Source organism: Somniosus microcephalus, chromosome 7 (genome assembly GCF_052327205.1).
Source record: "Somniosus microcephalus isolate GS21.2 chromosome 7, FLI_Smic_1.0, whole genome shotgun sequence".
NCBI lineage: Eukaryota > Metazoa > Chordata > Chondrichthyes > Squaliformes > Somniosidae > Somniosus > Somniosus microcephalus.
This window is the reverse complement of record NC_140993.1, coordinates 19,551,657-19,579,423: the sequence shown is the minus strand read 5'-3', so window position 1 is coordinate 19,579,423 and position 27,767 is coordinate 19,551,657. Positions and strand designations below refer to the sequence as shown.

The following is a 27,767-nucleotide window of genomic DNA, read 5'->3' as shown; positions in this document are numbered from 1 at the left end:
GCAGCCACAATCCATATCCTGTGCAGCTGTTTCCACACTTACCTGCCCTGGTTAAAAAATGTGAACCAACTTCATTTTAAGTTAAAATACAGTAAAGTCAAATTGTTAATCTATAAACTCTTGATGACACAGAGTTTACTGCACAGAAACAGGCCATTCGACCTCACTGGTCTATGCCGGTGTTTATGCTCCACACAAGCCTCCTCTCACCCCTCTTCATCTCACCCCATCAGCATGTCCTTCTATTCCTTTCTCCCTCACGTACAGGTAGACTATCCTTTATCCGCACTTCCGAAAACCGAAAACCTCTAAAAACCTAAAGTTTTTTCGTGGAGCGCAAGTCGTGCGCACGACATGACCCGAGTGGCGCCAAACATGACAGGAGTGGTCCGGGAGCTCTGCCTTTCCCTGTGAGCAGGGCAGAGGGTCACAGAGTTCCCTCCTGGGTAGGAGATTGCAGGCCGAGCCGGGCAGTGTGAAGGAGGTACCGGGAGAGTGAACCCAACAATACAGCGGCCCGTCCGATAGCTGCAGCGGCCCGTCCGATAGTCTTTTCTTTCCCCCCCCACCCCCCGACCTGATTTGCGGGCCAGCTTAGTGTAGGAGTCAGCCGATATCCGGCTTTCCCACAACTGGCGGCGGCAGTCAAGCCCCAGACCCCCGCTAAGTCAAGGAATTCAGATACGGAGCAGGGGGAGCCGGAAACCTCGATCTAACGGCAGAAATCAGCAGCCATTTTGTTAGGTTTTTTTTCTTCCCCTAGCATTTTTTCTTCCCCTAGCATTTTTTCTTCCCCTAGCATTTTTTTAAACAGTCAGGCTGTGGAAAGAGTCTCTGTAGCTTAGCAACAGCTTCAGAGACGCTTCCAAGGCAGGGCCTGAGTGTTTACAAGCTGTTGCTAAGCAACAGTGTTTGTTGTCAGATACGGAGATGAAAACCTTCTGAAATCCGAAAAATTCCGAAAACCGAAACACAGCTGGTCCCAAGGTTTTCGGATAAAGGATAGTCTACCTGTACTTATCCAGCTTCCCCTTAAATACATCAATGCTATTCACCTCAACCATTCCACGTGGTAGCACGTTCTACATTCTTATTGGGTTTATTAGTGACTATTTTATATTGATAACCCCGAGTTTTGGACTTCCCCACAAGTGGAAGCATCGTCTCTATGTCAACCCTAACGAACCCTTTTAAAATCAATCAGTGTCAACGTATGCTAAAGTCAACTTCCTTAGTAATTGGCATCATCGAAAGAAATTCTGCAACACCAGAAAATTTGCTTTTAAAGGAATGGAGAATAAAAGAGTGCCGTTTGGCATGACGCTGGCTTTTCTCGGCCCACACAACCCTCAAAATTTTGTAACCATTGCATCAAGGGACAAAAGAGACTCAAGTCAAGAAACTGAGCAGATGCACCGAAGCCAGAACAGGAGATGGGGCGTACCTTCTTCAAGAATAGGCCTTGAAATTACAAAAGGAATCTCCTGCAGCGGCTCCATGTACTTGTGGCCTGCGCTGATCACTTTTATCTGGGGTAAGCAGACGACCAAAGTCCCAGGCATGCTCGCTTCGGTATGGTACCAGCTCCTCACCGTCCCAGGGATGTCGCCAGCCACGATCGTACTTGGCGATGGCAGGCTCTCGTTTGGAAAGAACATACAACATGACTGAACCTCCAGCTGAAAGAGAAAAATATAAAAGCGTCGTCACAAATCAAATAAGTGTTGCTTTTGGTCGAACAGAATGCTTAAAGCTTTGCAAAGAGCTCCTATTTTGTACTAACAACCAACAACAGCATACAAGTGTCAGTTTGCATCAGTATACATATTAAGGGGGAAAAATTCAGTATCGCCCCGTTCGGGGCGCCATTATCGGCCATGCGCAAAGTTTAGCGCCTGGTGCTAATTATCACCTCTGACGGCAAACTTGGCTTCTATCGCCCCTGGAGGTGATTGGAGCGCTAAATCAGGCGCTTCACACCTGTCTTAAGGCGCAAAGGCATGGAAGCGAGGCGCTACCTCAGAGCACTGACGAAGCAAGGCAGGACAAATCAAAATGAACCTGCATAGTGCTGCTCAGTACCCAAAACTCCTTCACACAGCGTTGAATCTCTCCAGAAGTCTCTCTCTCTCTCTCAGAATGCGTGGTGCAAAAATGTCACCAACAAAAAAAGGCAGGAAGCGGTCGCCTTTAAATAGCGCTCCCCCAGTCCCTTTCTGACTGCAAAACGCTCCCCTCAACCGGTCGTTGCTAGCGGCAGACAGTAAGGCAGGGGGCGCCATGCAATATCCGGTCCACGGCGCTACCAGGGCGTTGCGCACTCGACTGATGTCACGATCTGCCGGCGCAGGAGATCGTGGTGGTAGTGTTTAGCGCCGCCGCAAAATGTCTAGTTAATTTCGCGAGCGGCGCAAACATCGTCGCGCCCGGGCGCTAGTTGCTTTGCGCCCCATTAGCGCCCTCTTAAAGCGCTAACGGGAGGCGCAAACAACTGAATTTTTCCCCTTAAGTGTCCTGCTGCAGAGTTACTCTGGAATTTATTTAATTTTGTTCAAAATATCATACAGGTCCAATAAATAAATGAATACATCTATAAACAGTTTAGGATTCATTTGCAGAGGGAGGGGAGAGAATCGATCACAGGGACTAGATTGACGGGCCATCACATAACCCAAGATCACTTAGCATTTTTCAGTTCAAAAATGTAAGCTTCATAATCACAAAAATGATTGGAACATAAGCAGATTCCTACTTTGAAAGAAAAGACTTGAATTTATATAGCACTTTTCACAACCTCAAAACGTCCCAAAAGCGCTTTACAACCAATGACGTACTTTTGAAGTGAAGTCATTGTTGTGGGAAACGCGGCAGCCAATTTACGCACAGCAAGCTCCCACAAACAGCAATTGTAGTGTATGTACCTTTAAGAGCCCCTGTGTACTGTAATACCGGTAGTGACCACTCGGGTATATAAGCCTGTATAGCGTCTTGTATCCTTTAGTTCACCTCCAGACTTTGTTCAGTAAACACCTGTTAAACCAACTCCTGCATTCCGTGTCTCCATTAACACACGGATACAACAGTGGCGACGAATTGGAAACGGACTTACCTGCAATTCGGCAGCACCTCAAGGAGATCGATTCCTCAGACGAAAGTCGAAGAAAAAAAAAAACTGGTTTCACCAGCTAGCCGGGCTGGTGGCAGGTACTGCACTAATCCTTCCTGGGCGGCGGGCTGGGGCTCGATCGGGTGGCTCTGCAGCGGGGCCGAGCAGCGAGTCGGAAGGTGGAGGCAAACAGAGACGAAGGGTGGAGCACTCGGGAGACGGCCGGCGCTGCAAAGCAGGTCGGCGTTCGGACCAAGCAGAGGGAGGGAAAAGTCCCAGAGAGTCCGGCGGGAACGAGTCTCCAACTATTAAAAATATGTGTAAAAAAAAACGCGGAGAACAGCGTTGTCAGCAGCGGCAGTGGCAGGAAAGCGCGGGAGGTGCCATTTTTTCTCGGCAGGGAAGAAAGGAAAGCGCGGGAGGCGACATTTTTGATTTTCAGGATGCCGAAGACTGGCAATATTACTGCTTTCGATAGTAATATAGAGGATTGGACCACATATGTGGAAAGAGTGGAGGTATATTGCACAGCGAATGAAGTAGAGGATGATAAAAAGGCATTGGTACTTCTAAATCTGATGGGCACAAGGACATACGGGCTGTTACGAAACTTAATCACTCCAGCCAAACCAATGGACAAGAATTTTAAGGAGATTGTTGATACCCTACAGGAGCACTTAAACCCAACACCGCTGCTGATAGCAGAACGATTCAAATTCTTCAGGAGGAATCAGCACAAGAAGGAAAGTAACGCTGATTACCTCACCCAATTAAGAAAGCTGTCAAAGCACTGCCAATTCGGGGCAGGACTGGCAGATTCTCTACGAGACAAATTCGTCTGCGGTCTCCTAAGTGAAGGAACACAGAAAAGGCTACTTTCAGAGAAAGATTTGACACTGGACAAGGCTTTCAATGTGGCTGTATCATACGAAGCAGCAGCAAGAGGAGCTGCAGAGATACAGCAAAAGCCACAGGACTTCGGCACCCATGAAATGACACGGGGTTTCGAGAGATGTTATTGCTGCGGCAGATCCACCCATGACCAGAGGGACTGCTGGTTCAAGGACAAAGCATGCAGGCAATGCTGAAAGATGGGACACATTGCACGTGTATGCCGATCTGGAAACAAAAAATCCACGGACAGAAAAAAAATCAATAAGGAAAATTACAGAAAGGTACAAATGATGAAGGACAGTAGCTCCGAAGACCAGAAGAGCGATAGCGACTCCGGAAACAAGAGACTAAGCAGTCTCAAATTACATAATGTTATTGCCAAAGAAGATTACCAGACCATTTGGGTTACCCTCACGATAGCGGGGTCCCCAGTTAAAATGGAGCTAGATACAGGATCAGCTCTGACCGTCATAAGTCGACGGGATTACGAGCGGCTATTTCCGCATATACCTTTGAAAGACACATCCATTATCTTGAAGACATATACGGGGCAGAAAGTATACCCCAGAGGGAAAATAAGGGTGCCTGTTGTATACAACGGCAAGGAAATACAGAAGTTGTATTTATACGTTCTACAAGATGGTGGTCCACCGCTGTTGGGACGTGAATGGATCAGGAAGATACGTTTAGACTGGCACTCCATTCAGGCACTGACGGTGACCAGTAAGAAAAAAAATGATGATGACGTCATACCTGAACGATTAAAAGACATCTTGGCCAATGTTAAAGCAGTGTTTCAACAGGAACTAGGAACCTTGAAAGGCGTCACCGCCTCAATAAAAGTGGAAGATGCGGCAAGTCCCAAGTTTTTTTAAGGCAAGGCCGGTGCCATACGCAATTCGTCCAGCAGTCGAGGCAGAGCTGGAGAATTTGGAAAAGGCAGGCGTGTTATCCAAGGTAGATTGGAGCGAGCGGGCAACACCCATCGTCCCGGTCATGAAGAAAACGTTGAATAATGATAAATCTGAAGAACAGAAAAAAATTCACATCTGTGGGGACTTCAAGGTGACTGTAAACCCGGTCCTTCACACGGTACAGTATCCTCTTCCGAGGATAGAAGATATTTTCGCCTCACTATCCGGAGGGAAACGTTTCACCAAAATTGACTTGGCACAAGCATATCTACAGATGGAGGTTGAGGAGACCTCTAAAAAGTATCTCACGATAAACACACACAAAGGCCTGTACCAGTACAATCGACTGGTTTTCGGAGTAGCATCAGCTCCAGCTATCTGGCAAAGAGCTATGGAGCAAGTCCTGCAAGGGATTCCGGGAACTCAATGCTACCTAGACGACATCCTTGTAACAGGAGAAAACGACAACGAGCACCTTGCCAATTTGGAGCAGGTGCTCACTAGGCTGAGAGAACAGGGCCTACGAGCAAATCGCCCCAAGTGCGAATTTTTCCAGAAACAAATATCATATTGTGGCCATATAATTAACGAAGGGTTGCATAAGTCACCTGAAAAAATTGAAGCGGTCATAAAAGCCCCAGCACCTGAAAATGTCTCACAATTAAGGTCGTTCCTGGGATTGATAAATTACTATCATAAATTTTTACCGAACTTGTCAACTGTTCTGCACCCTCTTAACGCACTACTACAAACGGGAGTAATTTGGAAATGGAGCGAAGACTGTAAACGTGCCTTCCATAAATGCAAAGGCTTGATCACGTCCAAGGAAGTGTTGGCTCATTACAACCCATCACTGCCAATCAGACTGGCGTGCGATGCATCCCCTTACGGCGTAGGAGCGGTATTATCGCATAGATTTCCTGATGGCTCGGAGCAGCTGATCGCTTTTGCGTCACGCTCACTGAACTCAGCTGAGCGTAACTATGCCCAGATTGACAGGGAAGCACTCAGCCTGGTGTGGGGGAGTGAAGAAATTCAACCATTACCTACACGGACAAAAATTTACCTTTTTGACTGACCATCAACCCCTCGTCTCCATATTCAACCCTAAAAAGGGTGTTCCCATTATGACAGCGCAAAGGCTACAGAGGTGGTCCCTTTTCCTAGGGGCACACCAATATGACATAGAATACAAAGGATCAAAACAGCAGGGGAATGCTGACGGTTTATCGCGCCTACCGTTGCCAACGGTAGAAGAGGCACCTACAGTGGACCCAGTGGAGATGTTCCACTCAACCATAGTGGAATGTCTACCAGTAACAAATTCTACCATTGAAAAGGAAACGAGAAATGACCCGACTCTCTCACGAGTCTACGATTTAACGGTGAAGGGATGGCCAGCACATGGCGAACCACTGTTGCCAGCATTCTCGCAAAGAAGAGAACAGCTGTCAGTGTGCCGAGGAACCTTGATGTGTGGATCCAGAGTGGTGATTCCACCCAAACTCCAGGATAAAGTGCTAAAGGAGCTTCACGAGGGGCATCTGGGTGGAGTGAAAATGAAGAACCTAGCCAGAGCGTTTGTGTGGTGGCCAGGTATCGATGGAGACATCGAAGAAATGACCAAGAGCTGTCTAGGATGCCAGAAGGTCCAAAACGCCCCACCACAAGTCCCTCTACATCCATGGGAGTGGCCCTCATCTCCATGGCAAAGGGTACATATCGACGTTGCTGGTCCATTTATGGACTCAATGTTCTTAATCGCGGTTGATGCACACTCCAAGTGGCCGGAGGTAATAAAGATGTCCTCCACCACCACGGAAAAAACCATCACAGTATTAAGGACCATATTTGCCAGGAATGGGCTGCCGGAACAGATCTGTTCTGATAATGGACCGCAATTTGTGTCCGAAGAATTCAGGAAGTTCTTAAAAAACAATGGGGTTAAGCACTACACGTCCGCCCCATACCATCCCGCCACCAATGGATTAGCTGAAAGGTTTGTCCAGACCTTCAAGAAGGCCATAAAGGCCATGGGTAATGAAGACATAAATCTACAACATAAGGTAGATAACTTCTTGTTTGCGTACAGGAATGCAACACGTAGTTACAAACCAAACTCCCGCCATGATATTTTTCAATAGAAGACTAAGATGCCGGCTGGATTTGATCAAGCCAAACATCAGAAGGGACGGAGAGAACCGGCAATTTCAAGGCATGAATGAAAGGCCAACTAGAACCTTCCAGATAGGTCAACAAGTTTTGGCCCGGGACTACCGTACCGATAAATGGCAGCCTGGAACTATTTGCACACGACTAGGACCGCTGATGTATACCGTGGACATTGGTGAAAGCATAATAAGGCGCCATGCTGACCAGATCATAGAGTCATCCGAAAAGGGACAACCTACACCACAACTCTATACGCCTAATGATGAAGCAGAGATACCCATAGTATCTACCTCCGATCCGGTGATACTGGAACCAGATGAACCCGACACTGGCATTCAAGCCGAATCGACCTTGCCAAAAGAACCTACTACACCACCGAAAACTACTACACCACCGAGGCGTTATCCGGACCGAGTCAGGAAGCCTCCAGAGAGACTGACTTATAATTGATTAACTGCAGCAAATGTGTAGATTATTGTTCTTGTAAACATGTTAATTAATGATTACTTAAAATGTTATGTACTAATTATCTAAAAGGGGAGGAATTGTAGTGTATGTACCTTTAAGAGCCCCTGTGTACTGTAATACAGGTAGTGACCACTCGGGTATATAAGCCTGTATAGCGTCTTGTATCTTTTAGTTCACCTCCAGACTTTGTTCAGTAAACACCTGTTAAACCAACTCCTGCATTCCGTGTCTCCATTAACACACGGATACAACAGCAATGACCAGATAATCTGTTTTAGTGATGTTGATTGAGGGATAAATATTGGCCAGGACTCCAGGGATAACTTCCCGGCTCTTCTTTGAATAATGTCATTGGATCTTTTACGTCCACTTGAGAGAGCAGACGGGGTCTCGGTTTAATGTCTCATCCGAAAGACGGCACCTCCAAATTATTAAAAAATATTGCCTCTATGTGAAATCAACATAATAACTGTAGAGTTCTTCCAATAATCAAATTGAAAAAACAGATAACACTATCCCTTTCAGCAAGTACATACCAGAACCTCAACCAATCACAGCCTTGGAAATGCTGATCCTTTCACCTACCAAATCCAACATCCATGCAATCAAGGACAAATAAGTGGTCTGAACCATCTCTGCAAATTAATTTCTGATCAGATCAGGTACAAAAGGTGCGCCATTGCTGCCCATCTTTGGAATTCTCTACCCCAGAGGGCTGTGGAGTATGCTCAGTCGTTGAGTATATTCGAGATTGATGGATTTTTGGACTCTAGGGGAATCAAGGGATCTGGGGATCTGGTGGGAAAGTGGAGTTGAGGTAGAAGATCAGCCATGATCTTATTGAATGGCTGAGCAGGCTCGAGGATCTCCTATTTCTTATGTTCTTCTGTTCTTATTTAATATCTGTTCAGCTTCCTGAAGAGGCTTTAAGATTTAAGTAAATCATGTAGATTTTATTTTTAACACACCTTTTTAAACTTAAGTAATTTGATTACTTTTTTTTTTAAATAACTGTAATCTCATCCTAGTATTTGTACATTTCAGCACACCACAGTTTCTACCTACGTGAAATATTATTCTTTTTGGTCAGCCCTAATGTTTGAAGTAATTTATATTTACTTTAATGAGAGTCTAGCCTGTGATTTGCTATTCCCTAAAACAGCGCAATTTGGAAACAATTATTTTCAGTTGATACAATACTGCACATCTCTGTTTGTTGTGCACACTCTAGCCTGCTCCAAAGAAAGATTGTTTGTGTGGCTATCACAGGTTCTAAGCCTTGAGCTTGTTTCCAGCTCTCTAGGACAGATGAGAGGAAAAGAGAAGGGCAAGACATTTCGATAAAAAGACAGCAGGAGAGGGAGAAAAAGTGTGAGAGAGGCAAGTGGAGCAGCATACATACAAAAAACGGCTTGAATACATGGAAAGAGAGAGGGGCATACAAAGGAACTGAGAGACATACAGGGGACCGAGACAAGGAAAGTAATAAAGAATTGTAGACAATGGCCGCGATCCCCTACCTTGGCGGGTCGGGTGCGGCCGGGGTCAGTGGTGGGTTTCGACCCCGCTGCTGGCTCCAGCCCGCTGTCCAAAGTGATCTTACGCTGATTGGGCTCGTTAAACCCGCCCAGCGCTTTTCCCGGCCAATTGAAGGATGATGTCACTTGATGACGCAAATTGATTTTGACAGTTGTGCTGTCAGTGTTTTACAGCATTGAGGTGCTGCAAACACTGACAAGCACTGCACAGAGGTGCACGGCTGCACGCAGGCTATCCCATGACTCCCGCCATATGCTTATGGAGGGAGTCACAGCATGTAGGGAGGTTCTCTTCCCTTCCCATGGGCGGAAGAGGCCTCTCCAGGAGATCAACGCAGCCTGATTGCACATTGCACAGGAGGACACAAGCAGGGATGTTGTCAGGAGGACCAGGCTGCAGTGGCGCAAACCTTTCAATGATCCGAGCAGATCACGAAACTTTACTGCAAAGCCACACTCAACTTTATCCTACTGTGCCACTCATCACATCCCCATCACTCTGCCTTCCCTACCCTACTCCTGCACATCCTTACTCACACCAACTTACCTTGCACCTCCATCCATCCCTCTCTATCTATATTATCACTTCCCCATCTCACCAGCCACCCCTCACACTCACCCTCATCCTAGTCCAATCATACCAACTAACAACACACAAGGGCAGCCGTTTGGGTGTTATAGCCAATGTTCATGTGAAGTTTCTGCTAATGTGCTGTTGTGGTAAACCACTGTTATTGTTTACACTGTTGTTATCACTACACAAGGTTACCTCTTGCCTCGCACGCTGTTATACCTAGGCATACCTCAGCTGACTCCGCCCATGGCTCCGCCTGCTTGCCCAGGTATAAAGGTGATTGCTTGGCTAGTATTCTTCCTTGCTGGAACCGATCACCCACGAGGGTGGGCTCTGTTATTTAGCCAATAAAAACCTATAGTTACTATCTTAACTCGTCGCTTTTCATGGAATGAATTGATAGGTATATCAGCTGTCAAACATTGAAATCTTTATTTTCAACACTTTGCGTTCTTGGACAGATTTGTGTGCACCTTTGGGAGTGGCTTCGTGAGTTGCAGTGAATGGTGAGACATAACGGTACCCCCTGCAATGCTGATGAGTGTGAAAGGAATGGCTTAGACATTGTAGGGATGCTTTGTGGTGTTGGTGTGGGGTGGTGCCAACCTGGCGCATCATGTGGCAGCCAGGGTGTACAGTGTCAAGTGAAGTAAATCTGGCCATGGCGAGGCCATCCCTGGCAGCAATGTGGTTGGGTGCTGATGCCCTGTGCAGCATCAGTTGATTGCGGAGAAGGTTGGTGGTGTTGTTGGTGCTGCTGGTGTGCCTGGTGCTGCTGGTGTTGGGGCTGATTGTGGTGGGATTCTGAGGACCAAGGTGAGCTAGTTTCAAGTGCACTGATGCTGATGGAATAGATGGCAGGTAAAGTTGAGATGACAGAAGCGATCTGTCAATGGTGAGAGAGGTTGAGGTGACACTGGATACAGAGTTTGCTCCAAACACTTGCAAGCTGTATAAAGTTCAATCTGTCTTCCAAATGCAGTAAGCAACAGCTTCTGACCTTGGAAAGTGAACAGCTATGAGATGGGAGCTTTTATAGCACATTTGCAGCGGTCAAGTTAAGAAATGATGGTGACACAACTCCCAACCTGCTTACCTGACGTGATCCCCAAGCAACGGGGAACCCATGGGCGAACTCTTAAAATTTAAAGCTGAGCTTAAAATAGTTTAAGTGCCTGTTAACAAGTTCTTAATCATCTAAATTGCCTCCCCCGCCACTTGGTGTCAGGTGTGTTCAGCGATGACAGACCCGACATCTGGGAAACCAGTGTGGCGGTGGGTTGACACCGGGTGGCCTAACCAGTCAAAAAATAAAACATTTCCCACCCGACCTGCAACCAAACATGCCCCGCTGACCCCCCGCAAAAAATTACCCCAATGAGACAGAAATGGCAAGAGAAAATGTGAGAAGCATATATGGAGAGAATGGGAGATAAACAGAAGGTGGGAATGTGAGGTAGAAAGAATTAAAGAGAAGCAGAAACAGTTGCAGGAAGAGAGTTTCTTTTTGGTCTGTGAACATCACAATGATCAACTAGTTCATCATATTAGTACAACAACAACAACTTCACAGAATCACAGAAACCCCACAGTGCAGATAGAGGCCATTTCGGCCCATCGAGCCTGCACCGACACATATCCCACCCGATCCCCGTAACCCCATGTATTTAATCCCCCTAACACTAAGGGTCAATTTATCACAGCCAATCAACCTAACCCGCACATCTTTGGACTTGTATTTATATAGCACCTTTAACGTAGTAAAATGTCCCGAGGCGCTTCACAGGAGCAATATCAAACAAAATTTGACACCGAACCACAAGGAGATGTTAGGGCAGATGGGGGTACATTTTAAGGAGTGTCTTAAAAGGAGGAAAGAGAGGTAAAGAGGTGGAGAGGTTTAGGGAGGGAATTCCAGAACTTAGGACCTCGGCAGGTGAAGGCACGGCCACCAATGGTGGAGCGATTAAAATCGGGGATGCTCAAGAGGCCAGAATTGGAGGAGCGCAGATATCCCGGAGGGTTGTAGGGCTGGAGAAGATTACAGAGATAGGGAGGGGCGAGGGCGAGGCCATGGAGGGATTTGAAAAGAAGAATGAGAATTTTAAAATCAAGGCGTTGCTCAACAGTTCTGTGACAAAAACACTGTAATAAGCCAATAACTGAATTTATTATAGAACCAGACTTACCGCTGTTTGGTAACATAGTATTTAACATGCTTGCGATCTTTCTTCTAATTAGTAATTTGGCCTTCCTTATTAAGCTCGACCAAGCATAGCTTCTGTATTTATACAAGAATAGAAATGTATGTCTCTGATTGGAGCTAAAAGTCAACGGAGGTGAGGGGAGGGGTCCATCCTGTAGACAGGCCATATTTTTGCTTTCATAGCACAATGAACATAAAACTTAGATTTTTGGACTCCAGAGGAATCAAGGTGACGTAAGAAAACTACTAGGCACTTGGTCTAAGCGTTAAACAAAGCTTTAATCAACTGTTTTACAACATGGAGGTCTAGTTGTGTCCTTCACTAGTTCCTGTTAAGAATGTCCTGCGCAAGCTGGGCCTGTGCCCGAGTATTTATACTCTCCCTGGACAGCACCACCCGTAGGCCGCTCAGTATTATTTCATAAGTCTTTCTTTCATGAATGACTGATTCATGTCACAAGGGATATGGAGATCGGGCAGGAAAGTGGAGTTGAGGTCAGCCATGATCATATTGAATAGCGGAGCAGACTCGAGGGGCCATATGGCCTGCTCCTGCTGCTAATTCTTATGTACTTAATGGACAGAATTGCACAGTTTCACCCTCAAAACAGTGGTAAAAATTCCAGAATAACATGACATAAAAATGGAATTCGATGAATGAGTCACCATGAATGAGTGACCCTGGGTCATGCCCTCCCTCCCGTGTCTTTCCTGATTGTTCTCCGTCCTGGCAGAGTGTGTGTGGACCCAGTAGCAGCACCGCACCTATCAACCGTTGCTCTGCTACTGTTGATATTAAAATACCAACTTTCCATTCCAATTTCTGACTTCGGTCTGGCTCCTGCTGCTGTTTTTAAAGCTTTGAAAGAAAAAAAGAAAAAGAGCAGCTACAGACGGAGATTGAAAATCAGACACAGGAGACAGGACTGCCGCTGGAAGGGAAGAAGTGCAATTTAAATAACAGTGCGGCCACAGCTGATCGGAACGCGCCGTTTGAAATGAGAAAGAACAGAGACACGGCATATTTGTGGACGCCAGCCAAAGATGAAGGTGAATTGTGAGAGAAGGGGAGAATTTGGGGGATAAAAGCTTTGCAATGGTGACCTTCATCTTCTATGAGGGTCACTGACTTTTTTTAGGGGGTAGGGGTCAGATTATATATCAGTCACTTTTTCTGCAAATACAATACTTTCTCACTCCCTCTTCTGGATACAGCAGTAGGCACCTAACTTTGCATCACTGAAAGCCTAGATTTCCTCTTTTAAATATTTGAATCTAAGGTGCTCTGCAGGACAAGTAGCAACTCCTGCAAGTTTATTGCAGCGCTAAGCCACATATGTTGCATTGCCCAGGATCACTCGGGTGCCATGTGGAAAGTAGGTAGCCCTAAGTGAGGGTTCGGCTGCCTTCCATAAAATTTACTTTCATGTTTTCCATTAGGTAGTTCCCGTAAAATAGTAACATAACACAATTTCAAATGAGGATGAAAACAAGCTGATGTTTTACTGTAATAAATTGCAGCTGCAGTGGCAAACAAGCAGAGCTGAAATACTCTTTCCATAAATACCGAGAGATGGAACAGGAACCTGCTCTATCTAGGGAATGGTGTTTTCGAATCATTACGACATGCCTTGCTCATTCTGGAAAAAATTGTTATTAATCAACAAAGAGATACTGGATGGATGATTAGCTATAAATTATTTATGCAGTAAATGCGTTGACAAGTGAAGGATTACACAGGTCTAAAACTGCAAACTGTTAACATGTGCTTACCATTGTGCCATGAGCTGCATGGCCTTTAGTACCATTTTTTTTTTTAAAGACACTGGTGGGGGACATTTGAGAAAATACAGCATATCAGTAGAGTAACTAGCTTCATAGTCGCAAATCTGCAGAAATTTAAACATCTGTAACATTACAAGAGTTTTAAATCCAAAATAAACAACCTTGGATCAATAAACCACTGATCAAAGGCATAATTAAGCTCTGCATGTGCCTTAAATAGCATTATACCAGAAACAAACAAAGACTTTTAATGTAACAATCTATTTATTTTTTTAATTCAACTTCTATTTTTCCGTAATGTATTCTTGTCAGTTTGTTTAAGCAACACAGTACCGAATAATAGATTTTTTAACAAAAGGAACATTTACGATCTGCATGCCAGACTGGCGTATAATCAAAGCTTCCAGCATTATCACACACTAAGTCATTCAGTAAAGGAAGATTCTGTGATTCAGAGTGCAGCTGAACACATTTAAGGGGGCTGCATTGTCAGGAATTTCCGGCTTGCTCGCCAGAAATTCCAGATATAAACAAACTGACCACTCAACAGTATCCAGGATGGCAATGGACTACAAAATCCTGCTTGGATCTTTTTAATACATCCCGCTGCCCAAAACGGAAAGATCCTCAAAATATGCCTCTGCAATGTGCCGGAACTCAAGAAAGCAAGTAAACTTTGCGCAATTCAGTAACATTTGATTTTAAATATTAGCACTTTAAATGATTACAAATATTTGACAAATATTTATATAGATTCTACATGAAGAATGCATTGCTTAGACCCCCTTGAGAAATTGTATTCTTGGAAAGAATATGACAATCTTCAATTCTCCAGCCATCTTGGATGCTGTTGCTGTTGGCAACGGCTGAGGCAGTTTGAAGTTTGAAACACAGTTGTTCACCTCAGTCATTCCCAGCTAGTTGGAGCAGCCTTCTTCACACTGGTGGGACCTGCTTCAGGAAACTAGTCTACTTAGGCTTTGTTTCAAAAACGAAAATTCATCATTTAACCCTTAAAATAATATTTCAGTCACACCGGGCAGGCTAGCTTCTCAAACAAAAGTCTTCGACTCGTACACTGCGATGCTGCAACAGGCCCCACTCTATGGACTTCAGCGCATAATCCAGGCCGACACTCCCAGTGCAGTGCTGAGGGAGGGCTGCACTGTCGGAGGAGCCGTCTTTCGCACGAGACATTAAGCCGAGGCTGCGTCTGCCCTCTCAGGTGGGCGTACAAAGTCTGACGGCACCATTCCAAGAAGAGCAGGGGAGATCTCCCTGGTGTCCGGGCCAACATTTATCCTTCAACCAACACCTAAAACAGGTGATCTGGTCATTTATCTCATTGCTGTTTGTTGGAGCCTTTGTGCGCATTTTCTGGCAGCCGCGTTTCCTACATTACAAAAGTGACGACGTTTGAAAAGTACTTCACTGGCTGTAAAGTGCTTTGGGACATCCCAAGGTCATGAAAGGCACTACAGAAAAGCAAATTCGCTCTTTTTTTTTTTTATTCTAGCCTTTAAGTTTTAAGTTCCTCGGAGTCCACATCACGGAAGACCTCTCCTGGTCCCTCAATACCTCCTCTCTGGTGAAGAAGGTCCAGCAGTGCCTATATTTCCTAAGGAGGCTGAAGGGATGTAACCTGTCGCCCCTGATCCTCTCTAACTTTTACCGCTGCACAATAGAGAGCATCCTGACAAACTGTATCACAGTATGGTAGGGCAGCTGTAGCTACTATGACCGGAAAGCCCTGCAGCGGGTAGTCAAAACTGCCCACCGCATTACTGGCACCCGGCTACCGACCATAGAGCACATATACCAGAAACGCTGTTTACGGAGGTCACGGTCCATCAGCAAAGACCCTACCCACCCCAGCCACAGTCTGTTCGCCCTCCTGCCATCTGGGAGACGCTACAAATGCATTCGCACCCGTACGACCAGATTTAGGAACAGCTTCTTTCCCAGGGCTGTCATCCTACTGAACTCCACAAATAAACTCTAAAGCCTGCACATCTGCCAATGCACTTTATTATGGTTATGTTTATGTTAATGTATTACAAGCCAAATGAATGTTGAATGTTTAAATGTCTTAATCTAAATGTACACTCTCGGGAGCCGCAAGCCTACATTTCGTTGTACTGCACTTGTGCACTAACAATGACAATAAAAGTTGATTTGATTTGATGCTGAAATGTCAGAAGCAGCCTTAATAATCAAACAAAAATCTTACATTGCTAAAACAAAACTCTTTAGAACCATTTTCAGTGAAGAAAAGCAATTTTCCTCTATTCACTCTGTCTTCCCCATGCTCTCTCGCCTTTTGAAGCATTTTTTTCTTGTTAAAAATAGCTTAATTTTTTTTATTTGCTGCGGAACATCCTGGGTACCACCAGACATGTTCAGGATGGGTACCATATTGAACATGTGGCCTCTGACTGAAAACCAACTCCAAAATCACCTCTTCCTTCAATGAAGAACGTATGTAATGAGTCAAATGAAGGCACAGAGTCACATCATAAAAGGAACAATAAGATGTGGTAGGAAGCACTGTAGTCCAGATCAACAACTTCAGTTTCTAGTATGCAGAGCGACGTAAGAAAACTACTCGGCACTTGGTCTAAGCGTTAAACAAAGCTTCAATCAACTGTTTTTCAACATGGCGATCTAGTTGTGTCCTTCACTAGTTCCTGTTAAAGAAGGTCCTGAGCAAGCTGGGCCCGTGCCCGAGTATTTATACTCTCCCTGGACAGCGCCACCAGCGGGCCGCCCAGTATTATTTCATAAGTCATTTCCACATGAATGACAGGATTCATGTCACCGAGTATTTATTTTGTACGGTTAAAGAAGCCACAGCAGTGAGGGTTGGCTCAGTTGGCAGCACTCTTGCTCCGAGTAAGATGATTGTGGGTTTTCGCCCCATTTTCAGAATTAAGCGGATATTTTATGCTGACTTTTTTCTGCAATACTGCCGGGAGTACTGCATTGGCAGAAGTGTTGTCCTCCAGGTGTTAGATGGACATCAAAGTACCCACGACACTCTTCAAACACGAAGTAGCAAGTACCAGTCAGAATCAGGGGAATTTATAATGGGGAACAAAGAAATGGCAGACCAATTACATAGAAACATAGAAGATAGGAGCAGGAGTAGGCCATTCGGCCCCTCAAGCCTGCTCCGCCATTCAATGAGATCATGGCTGATCATCCAAATTCATTACCCTGCTTTCTCCCCATATCCCTTGATCCCTTTAGCCTTAAGAAATATATCCAACTCTTTCTTGAATATATTTAATGAACTGGCCTCCACCGCCCTCTGTGGCAGAGAATTCCACAGGTTCACCACTCTCTGGGTGAAGAAATTCCTCCTCATTTCAGTCCTAAATGTCCTACCCCTTATCCTTAGACTATGACCCCTGGTTCTGGACTCCCCGACCATCGGGAACATCCTTCCAGCATCTAGTCTGTCCAGGCCTGACAGAATTTTATAGGTTTTGATGAGATCCCCTCTCAATCTTCTAAACTCAAGTGAGTATAAGCCCAGTCGACACAATCTCTCCTCATTAAATACATACTTTGGTTCTCTCTTCACAAAGGAGGACACAAATAACCTCCCAGAGATGTCGGGGAACTAATGAGAGGGAGGAACTGAATGAAATCAGTATTTGTAGGGAAATGGTGTTAGGGAAATTGATGGGATTGAGGGCCGATAAATCCCCAGGGCCTGATAGTCTACATCCTAGGGTACTTAAGGAAGTGGCCCTAGAAATAGTAGATGCATTGCTGGTCATCTTCCAAAATTCTAGAGACTCTGGAACAGTACCCATGGATTGGCGGGTAGCTAATGTTACCCCACTGTTCAAAAAGGGTGGTAGAGAGAAAACGGGGAATTACAGACCGGTAAGCCTGACATCGGTAGTGGGGAAAATGCTAGAGTCCATTATAAAGGATGTAATAGCAGAGCATTTGGAAAAAAGTGACCGGATCGGACAAAGTCAACATGGATTTACAAAAGGTGAATCGTGCTTGACTAATCTACTGGAATTTTTTGAGGATGTAACTGGTAAAATAGATAAGGGAGAACCAGTGGATGTGGTGTATTTGGATTTTCAAAAGGCTTTCGATAAGGTCCCGCATAAGAGATTAGCGTGTAAAATTAAGGCACATGGGATTGGGGGCAAGGTATTGACTTGGATAGAGAACTGGTTGGCAGACAGAAAGCAAAGAGTTGGAATAAACGGCTCTTTTTCCGAGTGGCAGGCAGTGACTAGTGGGGTACCGCAGGGATCGGTCCTTGGACCCCAGCTATTCACAATATATATTAATGATCTGGACGAGGGAACTAGATGTAATATCTCCAAGTTTGCAGACGACACAAAGCTGGGTGGGCGTGTGTGCTGTGAGGAGGATGCAGAGAAACTCCAGTATGATTTGGACAGGTTGGGTGATTGGGCAGAAGCATGGCAGATGCAATATAACGTGGATAAATGCAAGGTTATCCACTTTGGTGTCAAAAACAGGAAGGCAGATTATTATCTGAATAGCAATAGATTGGGAGAAGGGGAAGTGCAACGAGACCTGGGTGTCCTTGTGCACCAGTCGCTGAAAGTAAGCATGCAGGTGCAGCAGGCGGTTAAGAAGGCAAATGGTATGTTGGCCTTCGTAGCGAGAGGGTTTGAGTACAGGAACAAGGATGTCTTGCTGCAGTTGTACAGAGCCTTGGTGAGACCACATCTCGAGTATTGTATGCAGTTTTGGTCGCCTTATCTGAGGAAGGGTGTTCTTGCCATGGAAGGAGTGCAGCGAAGCTTCACCAGGCTGATACCTGGGATGGCAGGAATGACGTATGAGGAGAGATTGGGTCGATTGGGCTTGTACTCGCTGGAGTTTAGAAGAATTAGAGGGGATCTCATTGAAACTTATAAAATTCTAACGGGACTTGACAGACTAGATGCTGGAAGGATGTTCCTGATGGTCGGGGAGTCCAGAACCAGGGGTCACAGTCTAAGGATAAGGGGTAAGCCATTTAGGACAGAGATGAGGAGGAATTTCTTCACCCAGAGAGTGGTGAACCTGCGGAATTCTCTGCCAAAGGAGGCAGTAGAGGCCAATTCATTAAATATATTCAAGAAGGAGTTGGATATATTTCTTAAGGCTAAAGGGATCAAGGGATATGGAGAGAAGGCAGGAACAGGGTACTGAATTTGGATGATCAGCCATGATCTCATTGAATGGCGGAGCAGGCTCGAGGGGCCGAATGGCCTACTCCTGCTCCTATCTTCTATGTTTCTATGTTAAGTTCTTCCGGTGTCCTGGCCAACAATATTCACCTCAAACAATGTCATCAAAAAACATACCACCTCTTGGTTGTTTTTGAGATCTCACTATACACAAAATGGCTACCACACTTGCCTGCATAACAACAATCCTGCTGTTAAAAGTAATTCATTGCTTGCGTGGTGCTTTGGGACATTTCGTACAGATTGGATAAGATACTATGAAAATGCAACTATCCTTTTTAATTACGTAAGAGTTGACATTTTCAAGTCATAATTGTACATTAATTAGCTTTGAGTCAAACACTTTTTCCTCCTTTTGTGCATTCCACCATTATAGTATTGAGATATATTTTGGGGTACTCTCATCAGGATCAGCGATACTCTGCATCCATACCCACATAAATAATGGTAACATTTTTGAGAACCTTGTATTAAAATCAGTTTCATTAAACAAAGCAAAGCATTTTGAAAACAGAGTTCCATTCCTTGCAAAAGTGAAACAAGTCAGATCAAAACACTGCGGGAAAACTTTCCAATCTTACTTGCACACCAGTCACTTCAACACTGATTTTTTATGGAGGCATCTGTAGTAACTGTAGTCAGTTACAGGAAAAATTGAAACCTGTTCATTTACATTTGATTTTAGGCAGTACAATAGCAATGGTTTTATTGCTTGAACAATTCAAATAAAAAAATCAAACTAAGAGTGTCCAGTACACAGCAATTGTGCAACCACTATTTATACCGATCTGTACGTATTCAACTGCAAGGGTCCACAGACTGTTGTGGGTAGGTATACCCATCACATGTATGTCTGCACATATAGAGGGCTGCGAGCACATTACTTTGGTCTCCCATCATTTTCCCTTTGGCTCCCACAGCCTCTGCACTGAGAGACTCCTTAGCCTCATTGATGATTTGCTTTTTAATTCACTCTCGGGATGCGGGCCTTGCTGGCAATTTATTGCCCCGAGCGGTTTGATACAACTAAGTGGTTTGCTCGGCAACTTCAGAGGATAATTAAGAGTCAACCGTTGGTGCGAGACTGGAGTCAGCTATATGCCAGACCAGGTAAGAATGGCAGATATCCTTCCCTACGGGACATTACTGAACTGGTTGGGTATCAATCCAATAGCTTCGTGGTCACTTCTACTGATCCTAGCTTTCTATTTCCAGATTTTCAAACTGCCGTGGTGGGATTTGAGCTCACATTCTCTGGATTATTAGTCCAGCCACTGGATTACGAGCCCACTGATAGAACCACGACACTACCATACCAGCAATGAATTTAAAGCTCCATCTCAACTCAGCCCGCCATCATTCCTCTGATTTCACTGCCCTCCAGTCCTCCCTAAACATCTCCCTCCATATTATCGCTCCTACCCATATTCACGGCAACCCCATTTAAAAAAGTTAATTCATGGGATGTGGGCATCGCTGGCAATGCCAGCATTTATTGCCTATCCCTAGTTGTCCTTGAGAAGGTGGTGGTGAGCTGCCTTCTTGAACCGCTGCAGTCCGTGTGGTGAAGGTGCTCCCACAGTGCTGTTAGGGAGGGAGTTCCAGGATTTTGACCCAGCGGCGATGAAGGATCGGCGATATACTTCTAAGTCAGGATGCTGCGTGACTTGGAGGGGAACTTGGAGGTGGTGGTGTTCCCATGCAACTGCTGGCCTTGTCCTTCGAGGTGGAAGAGGTCGCGGGTTTGGGAGGTGCTGTTGAAGAAGCCTTGGCAAGTTGCTGCAGTGCATCCTGTGGATAGTACACAATGCGGCCACGGTACGCCAGTAGTGGAGGGAGCGGATGTTTAAACCAGCAGATGGGCTGCCAATCATGACTTTGCCATCTCACGTAACCTCTGACCCACAATGGTCTCCATCACAAACAAGGCCATCTACGACTACTACTTCCTTGTGATTCTCACCATCTACATCCCTTACACCCTTCCATTCCCACATCCTTCTGTGCACACCCCTGAAACCAACCCCCACCCCCAAATTCACTTATAACTGCACTTTCAAACTCGAAAGGGCCTAGACTTTAGCCTTTCATTCGTCAAACGTCATTTGTGATGCTGATTACAATCGTTTCATTGCATCGCTGGAGGGCAGAAACATGGAGTTGGGCAGGTATTTGGGAGGAGACAACACGTTCAAGGAATTTCATCAAATAACCCGATTTTAACCGGGAGCGGGAGTCAGGCGGGCGCCAGAACGCCAAATTTCCCTGCGTTCAGCAATGCAAGGCCTGGGTTAAGCCTACCTCTTCCTGTCCTAATATTTCCTTATGCGGCTCAATGTCAAGTTTTGTTTGCCAACACCTTGGGATGTTTTAATATGTTAAAAGCGTTATAAAAGTACAAGCTGCTGTTGTAAGTCACCCGATCGATTTTCACTGCCTGCCCGTCTGATTACCGGCCTGGCGGGTTGGGTTAGAACCGCCCTCAAGCCTTTTGGCCACCCCTCCTAATATCTCCTGCAGTGGCTCAGCATCCATTCATCCCTGTTCATGCCTCTCCAAAACACCTGGGGACATTGACTAACATTGACTAACATTAAAGGTGCTATTGCTCCTCAGTATTTCAGGGTGTTCAGTTGTCCATGCACCAGACCGAAGATGAATCTTTCATACGATGCAAGTTTTTGCAGTGACGTCTGAAAAATGGTAATGTTTATAAGCCAAAGCAAATTTCATTCACAGTGTCGATCGATTGTTAGGCAAGCGAATTAAGGGGTACGGAACCAAAGCGGGTAGATGGAGTGAAGATACAGATCAGCCATGATCTAATTGAATGGCGAAATAGGAATAAGGGGCTGAATGGCCTTGTCCTGTTCCTCTGTTCCTAGTATTCACAAAGTAATATAATTCTTGTGTGCAAAGATGAAACTGCAGTTGTAAAAGGAGTTACGGGGGAAAAATTCGGTTACTTTGCGCCTCCCGTTAGCGTCCTAAGAGGGCGCTAATGGGGCGCAAAGCAACAAGCGCCCGGGCGCCTCCCACGAAATTCAGCAGGTGGTTAGCGGAGGCGGTAACCGTTAGCGCCCCGCGGCGCTGCACCACCGGCGATAACGTCATCACCGTGCGCAGCGCCCCGACCGCAATCTTCGGTAGCGCTCCGTCTTACCGCCGGATGCTATGTCCAATGGGGTCAGGGGGGCCTACCTGCGGCCAGGGCAGCGCTAATTCAAGGCAAGGTGCCAGGCGGCCATTTTTGTTGCTGGCTGCCTGCCAGCACCTGCCCCCGTTGCCGTTCCCCGGCCTCCTGAGCCGGCTGCGCTCTTTTGCCAGCACTCTGATCCATGGTGGCCCAGCTGGGCCCCAGGTCGCACTGCACAAGGCCCCTCCCCTTTCAGAGGAGGAGGAAGGCCCGCAGTACCGCGGCACGTAGCGCCGCGATATTCCCTCGCAGCGCCCCAAGAGGGAGGCAAGGCGAGGCGCTTCCAGTAGCACCCCGCTTCCTTCTTAGGGCGCTACTGATGAATTTCGGCTGCGGGGGTGCTAATTTGTTCGGGGTGCTAAAAGTGCACCCCCAGCGAAGTTAGCACCCCAAAAGGGGCGCGACTCAATTTTTCTCCCTAAGCTTCTTGTTGAAATCTGAAGAAAATATTAGTAAAGCAGCCTGGTGGCAATGTTCAACAGCAAATTTCAGTCATACCTTAAACTGCAATATAACATTTAGTATAAACTGTTTCATAATATTCATTTAAATTTACATTAGCTGTGCACTGGAGAAAGTGGAAATAAAATATTTCAGAGGGCCATAGAGAACCTAATGATATGTAATCTAAAGGGTTAATTAATAACCTTGTAGTAAAGCGGCCTTTCGAGAATTTTATATTGAGTTTGAAAATGATTTAGTTAAATCCGAAACTAGGATCTTAAAACAAAACAAAGCAAACTACGTAGGTATGAGGGGGCGAGTTGGCTATGGTAGATTGAGAAACTACATCAAAAGGTATGATGGTAGAGAAGCAATGGCTAGCATTTAAAGAATTAATACATAATTTACAACAAATATACATTCCTTTAAGGCACAAAAATCCCACAGGAAAAGTGGTCCAACCGTGGCTAACAAGAGAAGTTAAAGATAGTATTCGATCAAAGGAAGAGGCTTATACCGTTGCCAAAAAAATAGTCAGCCTGAGGACTGGGAGGATTTTAGAATTCAGCAAAGGAGGACCAAGAAATTGATAAAGGGAAAACAGAAGGAGAGTAAACTAGCGAGAGACATAAAAACAGACTGTAATAGGAATGTAAAAAGGAAAAGATTAGCGAAAGTAAACGTGGGTCCCTTACAGGCTGAGACAGGAGAAATTATAATGGGGAATAAGGAAATGGCTGAGAAAGTAAACAAATACTTTGGGGGAGAAACTCGGTGGGCTGCGCCACCAGTTAGTGCCTAAAGAGGGCACTCAGTGGCTTTAGCGCCACTGGCCACACCTCCCGCGATATTTAGCTGGGGCGCTAATGGCGGCATTAGCCTGTTGCGCTGCGCCGCCACCGATGATGTCATCGGTGTGCGCAGCGCCCCGCTACCGCCCCGATATTTGGCAGCGACCGCCTCTGTAGTGCCGCTCGCTAATCGTGCCCGGTTCATGGGGCCTACCTGTGGCGGCAGTGGCGCAAATTAAGGTGGAGGTGCGGTGCGGCCCGGCCGATTTTTTCGGCGGCCGCCTGCCAGTACCTCCGTCCCCGGCCTCCTGTTCTCCCCCCGCGGCATTGCCGGCTGTTTTCCGAGAGCCCGGCACTTTCTCCTCGGTGCCAGGCTCTTCTGCCGGCACTCACGATCGCTCATCGCGCTGGTGCAGGCCCCTCCCCCTTAAGAATGGGAGGAAGGCCTGCAGTACCGCAGCACGTTGTGCTGCGATATTCAGTTTCAGCGCCCAAGAGGGATGCGGAGCGCCTCGAGCCTTGCTCCGTGTCCCTCTTGGGGCGCTCAAGCTGAATTTCCGGCGATCGCTGCTGCTCCGATCGCAGCGCAAAATCTGGCGCCCAGGCGAGCTTGGCGCCCCGTTTGCGGCTCCACCCAATTTCTCCCCCTTTGTGTTTGTCTTCATGGAAGAAGACGTAAAGAACTTCCTGGAAATAGTAGAGAACCAAGGGTCTAGCGAGAATGAGGAACTGAAAGAATTAAGTGTTAGTAAAAAATAGTACTAGAGAAATTAATGGGGCTGAAAGCCGATAAATCCCCTGTACATGGTGGCCTACATCCTAGGGTTTTGAAAGTGGTGGCTATAGAGATAGTGGATGCATTGGTTGTCATTTTCCAAAATTCCATAGATTCTCGAAACGGTTCCCGCGGATTGGAAGATAGTAAATGTAACCCTACTATTTAAGAAAGGATGGAGAGAGAAAACGGGGAACTACAGACCAGTTAGCCTGACATCAGTAGTAGGGAAAATGTTAGAATCTATTATTAAGGACGTGGCAACAGGGCACTTAGAAAATAGTAATAGGATTGGGCAGAATCAACATGGATTTATGAAAGGGAAATCGTGTTTGACAAATCTGTTCGAGTTTTTTGAGGTTGTAACTAGCTGAATAGATAAGGGGGAGCCAGTGGATGTGGTGTATTTGGATTGTCAGAAGGCATTCGATAAGGTACCACACAAGATGTTATTAAACAAAATTAGGCTTATGAGATTGGGGGTAATATACCAGCATGGATTGAGGATTGGTTAACGGACAGAAAAAAAAGAGTATAGGAATAAACAGGTCATTTTCGGGTTGGCTGGCTGTAACCAGTGGGGTACCACAAGGCCTCAGCTATTCACAATCTGTATCAATGATTTGGATGAGGGGACCAAATGTAATATATCCAAGTTTGCTGATGATACAAAGTTGGGTGGGAATATAAGTTGTGAGGAAGATGCAAAGAGGCTTCAAGGGGAGAAAGACAAGCTAAGTGAGTGGGCAAGAACATGGCAAATGGAATATAACATGGAGAAATGTGAAGTTATCCACTTTGGTAGGAAAAATAGAAAAGCAGAGTATTTTTTTTAAATGGTGAGAGATTGGGAAATGTTTGTGTTCAGGGGGACCTGGGTGTCCTTGTACACAAATCACTGAAAGTTAACATGCAGGTACAGCAAGTAATTTGGAAAGCAAACAGTATGTTGGCCTTTATTACAAGAGAATTTGAGTATAAGAGTAATGACGTCTTACTGTAATTATATAGGGCCATGGTGAGACCACACCTGGAGTATTGTGTACAGTTTTGGTCTCCTAACCTAAGGAAGGATATACTTGCCATAGAGGGAGTGCAACGAAGGTTCATCAGACTGATTCCTGGGATGGGGGGATTGTCCTATGAGGAGAAATTGAGTAGACTAGGCCGATATTCTCTAGAGTTTAGAAGAATGAGAGGTGATCTCATTGAAGCATACAAAATTCTTACAGGGCTTGACAGGGTAGATGCAGGGAAGATGTGTCCCCTGGCTGGGGAGTCCAGAACCAGGGGTCACAATCTCAGAATGAGAGGTCGGCCATTTAGGACTGAGATGAGGAAAAATTTCTTCACTCAGATGGTGGTGAATCTTTGGAATTCTCTACCCCAGAGGGCTGTGGAGGCTCAGTCGTTGAGTATATTCAAGACAGAGATCGATAGATTTTGGGATATTAAGGGAATCAAGGGATATGGGGATAGTGCAGGAAAGTGGAGATGAGGGAGAAGATCAGCCATGATCTTATTGAATGGCAGAGCAGGCTTGAGGGGCCGAATGGCCAACTCCTGCTCCTATTTCTTATGTTATGTTAATCTGGGCTTTCAATGAGTACAGACTGAGATGTATGGTCATAATATTCATACTCCAGAAACTGGAGCTTAAAAATCTAGGCTGACACTCCAGTGCAGTGCTGAGGGAGTGCTGCACTGTCGGAAGTGCCGTCTTTCAGATGAGACGTTAAACCGTCGCCCCAGCTGCCCTCTCAGGTGGACGTAAAAGATCCCATGGCACTATTTCGAAGAAGAACAGGGGAGTTATCCCATGTGTCCTGGGCCAATATTTATCCCTCAATCAACATCACTAAAACAGATTATCTGGTCATTATCACATTGCTGTTTGTGGGAGCTTGCTGTGCACAAATTGGTTGCCAGGTTTCCCACATTACAACAGTGACTGCACTTTAGAAAGTACTTTGTTGGCTGTAAAGCGCTTTGGGACATCTGGTGGTCGTGAAAGGCGCTATATAAATGCAAGTCTTTCTTCATGCAACAATACAAGTGTAGGAAAAATGAGTAAAGTTAATTCTTGTTCTCTTATCAGTATCATTTGTGTCTAATTAACAGTATAAAAGAGTGAAACAGTCTGCTCTCAGATTATATTTTGCTAAAATAAACATATAGAATCACTATGTTAATGGTCACTTATCCCTTATTACATGCATTTCTGCTTAAACTCAAACTTTTATGAATTGTGCTGCGAAAGAGCCATGAAATATTTTCACCAGCAGGCTTGTTCAAGAGGTAACTGAAACCTTGCGAATTTCAATTTCACATCAATTTATCACTCTTTTCCTGTTCACAGATAGATCCTGGTTGCCGATTCCATGTCGGGTAAGTTAAACAGTTCACGCAATATAAAAATCAGGAGTTAAAATGTAAATAAAAAAATCAACCTATAACTGTAAATCATGTTCTAATTCAACACACTGTTCATCAAGGGAAAGAAAGTGAAGTAATATGCCAGTAACAGTGCTCATGCTGAGGGTCAGATTCTGTTCATGGAAACCATCTGGTTCAGTCCCTTCGAGCCACACCAAACACAAATGATCTTTTAAAAAAATATCCTATTCATTAATGCATCACAGCTGCAACGAGTGTTACTTCATTCTTCCATGGTAACCTCCTTTCTGTTTCAAGGATCTGATTTCAGTTTAGTAGCAACGTATTCCTCCATCAATATTGAACACATTCATGTGTTAAATATTAAGAGTTATTGCAAATTCCTGAAATAGAATCGTTCCTTTTTAATTATGGTTACATCAGAACTTGTAAATCCCGAATATATCATGTTCGGAATTTTTTTTTTTTTTTTAAATACACGTCTGAATTATTTCTCCCGGCAGGTGGCTTAATCATACTTTTCAGTTTTTAAATAGGAAGTTAATTTAATTTCCAATAGCGTTATTTCTTTTTCATACTCCAAACATAGTTCAAAATTCCATTCCTTCATCGAAAATATTTGATTCACTACAATCAAAATAGCTGTGCGAGGGGTAGTTCTGATTTCAACAATCAGACTCCTGCTTTAGTAACTCCTCAGTCACAATTCTACTGATCCGACCAATGACCCTGCCACGATAGTTAGCAAGTTCTGGAAAAGTACTCTTAACTCTGTCCAGTAAGAGAATGTGACAGGCACAACTAAAATGCTATTTTGCTTTCATATAGCATGAGAATTGTGAAATGATGACTAACCAAAGATACTGAGGTTGCACCTCCCAAAAAAAGTCATTTAAAATAACTATGAAAAAACATTCTGGAGCTACTCTTCACTATCTGCTAAGTTACAAAATAATGAGTGTTTAAGGTTTTAAAAGAAAAACTTGCATTTATATAGCGCCTGTGCGACCTCAGGACGTCCCAAAGCGCTTTACAGCCAATGAAGTACTTAAGTGTAGTCACTGTTGTAATGTAGAAAATGCAGCAGCCAAAATTTGCGCGCAGCAAGCTCCCACAAGCAGCAATGTGACAATGACCTAATAATCTGTTTTAGCGATGTTGATTGAGGGATAAATATTGGCCAGGACACCGGGGAGAACTCCCCTGCTCTTCTTCAAAATAGTGGCCGTGGGGTCTTTTACATCCACCTGAGGGGCCTCTGTTTAACGCCTCA

General features: G+C 45.2%; 1 protein-coding gene across 4 annotated transcripts in view; it reads right to left on the bottom strand.

Moving 5' to 3' along the window:
- The window catches only part of vps13b (vacuolar protein sorting 13 homolog B), a 1,087,794-nt gene that overhangs the window by 479,934 nt on the left and 580,093 nt on the right, over window positions 1-27,767 (bottom strand). For all 4 annotated transcript variants that reach the window (XM_085992288.1, XM_085992290.1, XM_085992289.1 and 1 more), the window contains exon 23: window positions 1,445-1,679. In XM_085992288.1, the coding sequence (XP_085848414.1) occupies window positions 1,445-1,679 (235 nt within the window). The remainder of the gene's footprint in view (window positions 1-1,444; window positions 1,680-27,767) is intronic.